The 5351-nt window shown below is 42.4% G+C and overlaps 1 protein-coding gene across 1 annotated transcript; it reads left to right on the forward strand.

Annotated features, from left to right (window-relative positions):
- The first annotated feature begins 2224 nt into the window (after positions 1–2224).
- LOC110157479 (zinc finger protein 703-like) lies at positions 2225–5132 on the forward strand. Its single transcript, XM_020921825.2, has 2 exons — positions 2225–2802; positions 3065–5132. Exons 1-2 carry the CDS (start codon positions 2560–2562, stop codon positions 4583–4585), a joined length of 1764 nt encoding a protein of 587 aa, XP_020777484.2. The 5' UTR covers positions 2225–2559; the 3' UTR covers positions 4586–5132.
- The last annotated feature ends 219 nt before the right edge of the window (positions 5133–5351 follow it).

Genomic DNA, 5351 nt, shown 5'->3' on the forward strand with positions numbered 1-5351 from the left:
CTGATGTGTTATGACACCCAGCTCTTTTTATAGTTAGTATAATGTGTTTGCAGCAGAGATCCAAGGTAAATTATTGTCTTATTCTTGAGCACAGTGAAGGTGACCAGACAGTAAGCTTACATTACAGTGTAATAAACTAGATAGGCCATTTTATGCACTCCATTTTATTATTTTGTAAAAGTAGCCAGCAGGCAGTTCTAAATTTCTGGAATAAGATCTTGTACAAAAAGCCAAGTGTAGAGGAGTGTGAAAAACATCTTTGATGTCAGCTGAAATTTCACTGAACAGCACTGCACAATCTGATTGGAGCCTGGCATCCTCTGGCAGCCTGATCTCTTGGTCTCGTTCCACCCACAGGACATGCAAAATGCATCTGTGCCTGGCTATCAATCTGTGTGTGCTGAAAAATGATTGACTGAAAATGATTTAAATATTTCAGTGAGAATTGATTGTCCAGGTGGTCAGAATAAATAAATAATCAAAGTTGAAGTTGTGGTATGTGTAAAGTGAGTTCCAAACAGGCCCTGAAGAGATTTGTGCTTGTATAAGATGAAATATTTATGTCTATATCTTTTGTAATGTCAAAAGGGTAGAGTCATTTATGATTCAATATTTAACAAAACAGTGGTTTAATATACACAAAAGCAATGTGACTCGTGCTGTAGAGGTCATAAAATTATATGATTTTCAATCAAGAGGTCCACAGCCAATCCTCTCATTAAAAGTGTGTGGCTGGGAGCAGAGCTCAATGGCAATGAGATCAAAGTTTGTACTGTTTATATCCCTGAAATTAAGAATGTATAATTTACATAAGTAATAATTTTCTTTTTTTAATAAGCTAAAATAAAAGATCTGGATCAATCAATCATTTTTTTTCATATTGTATCACCCAGCCCCAAGTATTTAAAGGGATGAGATGCTTTTGAACAGAAAGAAATCAGTGTTAGACATGCTCACTATACATCCAGTAATACACTGCAGTCTTTAGCCCACAGGTTACAGGATTAGAAATTATTTCACTGCCTGTTAAGGCTGTGTAGAATTCGCACAATCAAAGTCATTCGGACTACTATTCTGGGCATCTTCTAATGGTTCTTGTCAAGTGTAATTTTTAAGTACTTTAACCAATTCATAGTATAATTAGGTTAACAAAATTAGCTCATTCCACAGCCAGTCAGCAGGCGGCAATGCAAAAAGTTATTAACATTCTAGATTTATAGAATCATTAATTCTGGCAATCTGTCTTTATGATGTTTTCTTTTAGTGGTAAAATATATATGAATTGATAAAAGAGAAAAAGGCTTTAGTGCCATCTTTTATGTGTAATCCATAATAGTATAATGTTACTCCCATGAAGTGTAAATTACAGACAATTCCAAATATGATCATATACAAGATGTAGCCTACAATTCTGAAGGGAAGATGATTAAGGGTCATGAAAACATGAATTCATGGCTGCAGTTCAGAGTGACAGAATGATTTAAAGGTGTAAAATGTGAACTTTAGATGACATCCACTAATCATTCAAAAAGATGCAGTCTGTCGGGTTCACACATCTCTCAGATATTTTTATGACTCTTTCAGCTGTTGTGGAAATCTTGAGCAGTCAGTCTAATCAAATGGTTCTTAAACCAGGCCGTCAAACCCAATTATTCCAAAAGACCTACTTATACATTAGTCCTGCAATATGATTTATACTTTGCAGCTACTCATTTTCATGTCCTTGTCTAGTCATAGTGGTAAACCTCTTGGAAAAACAAATGAGGTGACGCTTGGCATAAAATTTGAGGAACACTGTACTAAACACCTTAGCTGCTGCTGCAAATAGGCATTTTGTAATCAGATGTTTAAAAAGCAATGCAATCAATGAAATCTGTTGTTTGTGAGGAATGGCTTGCTATGTGTTATCTGTAATAAACATGTAATAATATGGGAGGAGATCACACACAACATGCCATTACATATATTTGATACGTATCAATTTATTTGGGCTACTCACATAACCAAAGGGGCTGAAAATATTGTGCAGTACAATTTCTACATTACCATGAGCCTATGCTACATAAAGCCTACATACATCGTTGATCTTATTCACCAACTTGATGTGGCCACGCCCCATGGGTGTAGCCTGCACACGTTTTGGTGATGCACCCACGCCGCGCGCACACGGCGGCTACATCGCTTTGAAGCTCGTCTGTTGTGATCAGTGAGCTGCAGACTCCGGAGTGGGGACAGCCGGGGATTTGTGGAGAGCCCGTGGAAACTATCAAGTGCGCTTTTGTCTTTTTTCTCTTTGATCAGCATAAACGACGAAGCAGCCTCCTAATGCCGTGGAACTATTTTGGATGTTTACTCTAACAGGGACTAAAAATGCTTCTGACCAAATAGGTTCGGACTAAAATCTCTATTCGGCCCCTTGGGACGCATGAGGACCTGGACTTATATTTGTTTCACATTACAGGATTATTACAGGTTTGTCCGGTTAAATGCAGAAGGTGTACACTTGATATTAACCAATTTGGACTGTCACACCAAATAAAAGAGTACGGACTTTCTCAAATGAAAGATTTCTCTACCGTGACAGCTGCGGATCGGATAAGTGAGCGGAGCGAGATTCCAGAGTCCCCTCATGGAATAAACTCTAGTCCGGGAGCTGTAGCATTTTTGTTGACCCCCTCAGATCCAGCTCGCCAAGCGAAGCGACTTCCCATTCGAGTTCTCAAAATGTTGACTGCGCACACTGGCCACTTGCTGCACCCGGAATATTTACAACCACTTACGTCTGCGCCCGTGAGCATCGAGGTATTTCAGAGCATTACTACTTTAGAAGAGTTGGCTATTTAAGTTGTGACAATAACTACATATTCTTTTTACAAGGTGTTAACAGCGTGTTATTCACTTTATTAATTGTTGAAATTATGAGGTCATAAAAATAATTTATTTCATAATTATTTGGTCCACAAAAACAGTTTGCCATGACATAGGGCCTAAATCAAATGTAATTAATTTTGAGACTTGTTCATAATTAATTTTGTGGTTAATCTGATTTTACTGTGTTTTGTAGCTGGATGCCAAGAAGAGTCCATTAGCCCTTCTTGCACAGACATGTTCTCAGATTGGAAAGTCAGATGCTCCATCATCTAAGATGGGCTCCTCCTGCAGCCAGGGCGACAAGGAGTCCAGTAGCCGCTCATCCATTTCCAGCTTAAAGTTGAGTGAGCATCGGCCCTCACTGGAGGATAAATCCAGCTTCAAGCCCTATAACAAAGGCAGCGGGGAAAGCCGGAGGGACAGCAGCACTGCCCCCAATGGCACCTCAGACAAAGTGGGTTTTCGGGTCCCTAGCACTAATGCTAGTACTAACATGAACTCATCCAGCAGCCAGCCATCATACTCGGCCCACCCCCAGTCTCCTGCCTCCAGGCTGAGCAGCAGCACCTCTCCAGGACAGACTCAGCAAACAACTCACAAAAGTAGCCAGTCTCCCAGTGGACAGCAGCCCCCTCTCCACACCCAAAGCCACAGTGGAGACAGTGCACCTGAACAGGGCAGCCCCACCAGCACTAGCACCAATGCTTTCCCTAAAAAAGACAATGAAGGAAGTAGAACCACTGCAGACAGCCCACACCTTGCAAACTCCAGCCAAGTCCGTGCCAGTACGAACAGCAGCAACAGTAGTTCAGAGGGCCCCTCCAACCCTGATGGAGGCAAAACAGAGGCAGCTCAGTCAACCGTGGGGCCTGGACATATCAGACCAATCTCTCCATACAAGAGCCAGCCTATTTTCCCTCTGTCTGGGTCCAACATGGGATACCATGGATCAGTTGTGGGTGCGTATACTGGCTATCAATCCCAGTTTGGTCCTGGTCTAGACCCCAAGTCCGGCCTGAGTGTTGGGAGCATGGTTGTCCCGGGAAAACACCCAAACTCCAGCCCTCTCACTGGAGCCTCACCCCCTTCCTTTATGCAGGGCTTGTGCAGGGACCCGTATTGTCTCAGTTATCCTGGAATGTCCCATCTTGGAGGAAGCAACTGCAACCCTTGCATTCATGACCCCTCATCCACTTTAAAGTCCACTTTTCCACTGGTGTACCCCTCACACCCTCTGCACTCTCTCCACCCCAGCTCTCTGTCATCCACATCTTCCCTGTCTCACCCCCTGTACTCCTACAGCTTTATGCTCTCAAACGACCCCCTGCCTCATGCGTGTAACTGGGTTTCTGCCGGTGGACCGTGTGACAAGCGCTTTGCTACATCAGAAGAGCTGCTGTCTCATTTACGCACACACACAGCTCTTCCTGTGGGGGTGGACAGTAAACTCCTCTCTGCTTCCTCCTCTGGACCAGCCTCCTGTCACCTACACCTCCCACACCAAAGCAGCTCGGGCTCCATGGCCAGCTCTCTGTCTCTGAGGGCCCCACCCAGTCTGGGTCTGTCCCGGTACCACCCCTACAGTAAAGTCCACCTTCCCCCTGGACCTCCATCACTCTCACTGCACTCACTGCCCACCACCGGACCTTACTACCCGCCCTATGCTCTCTATGGACAGAGACTTGGATCTGCTTCATCCCTGGGATACCAGTGATGCCCGCTCTATGTGGTTGTGTGTACAACAGAAACTTTGAAACACTTGCTTTCTTTGTTCAGGCCGAAGGCTACTTCTAACATTGAACACAAATCCTGCCTGTCAGCGCATTTCTCAATAATGAGCTGTGACTGTCCCTCTGGCAATGATGAATATAATGGCTCTAGGTAATAAAGGTTCATACAAGTAAATAGCAACTACAGTAAAGAAATGAAGTATGTCAATAATGGGGAGAGTTTTGGTTATGTGCTGCCATAGGTCAGTTCACTTCTACAATAAGGCTTGCATGTACACCCGCAGCATTAGAGACCCTGCTTTGATTTGCAATAGCTAATTTTCAGTTATTTTCTACAGAAATCCTGTATTTATTTTCCATACAACCTGACACTCTGTTTACTATTTACTCTGTTCTGGATTTACGAAAAGCCAGTTACATTGTGTTTTGAAACACATTTCTGAATGTCCTAATCAGATCTCTGACTACATTTAGATTTTTTTTCTTTGTAAAATTTGTGACACCTCATGGTGTTAATAAGTGGGAAAATGGGGAGGGGGGTCATAATTTGTTTAATAAATTTCTTTGAATTTACATCTTGTTTTATTTCATTGTTGTCAGTAGGCCATTGTTCATTAATTTACACCTTTCTAATTTACCAAGTTTAAATTGCTTCAAAAGGCAAAGTTTGTCTTGTCTTGAACCGCAGCTTGCACTTCTCCTTTCTATAGCTCAGACAGTAATTTTTAAAATAAGTTTCTGAGCAGTTCT

Source organism: Boleophthalmus pectinirostris, unplaced genomic scaffold, assembly GCF_026225935.1.
Source record: "Boleophthalmus pectinirostris isolate CB_2022bp ecotype Guang Dong unplaced genomic scaffold, ASM2622593v1 HiC_scaffold_18, whole genome shotgun sequence".
NCBI lineage: Eukaryota > Metazoa > Chordata > Actinopteri > Gobiiformes > Gobiidae > Boleophthalmus > Boleophthalmus pectinirostris.

Coding starts and splice junctions, on each gene's coding strand:
- LOC110157479 (XM_020921825.2), top strand. CDS start 2,560: ATGAAAGATTTCTCTACCGTGACAGCTGCGGATCGGATAAGTGAGCGG. Junction 2,803..3,064: donor CTGCGCCCGTGAGCATCGAG/GTATTTCAGAGC, acceptor TGTGTTTTGTAG/CTGGATGCCAAGAAGAGTCC.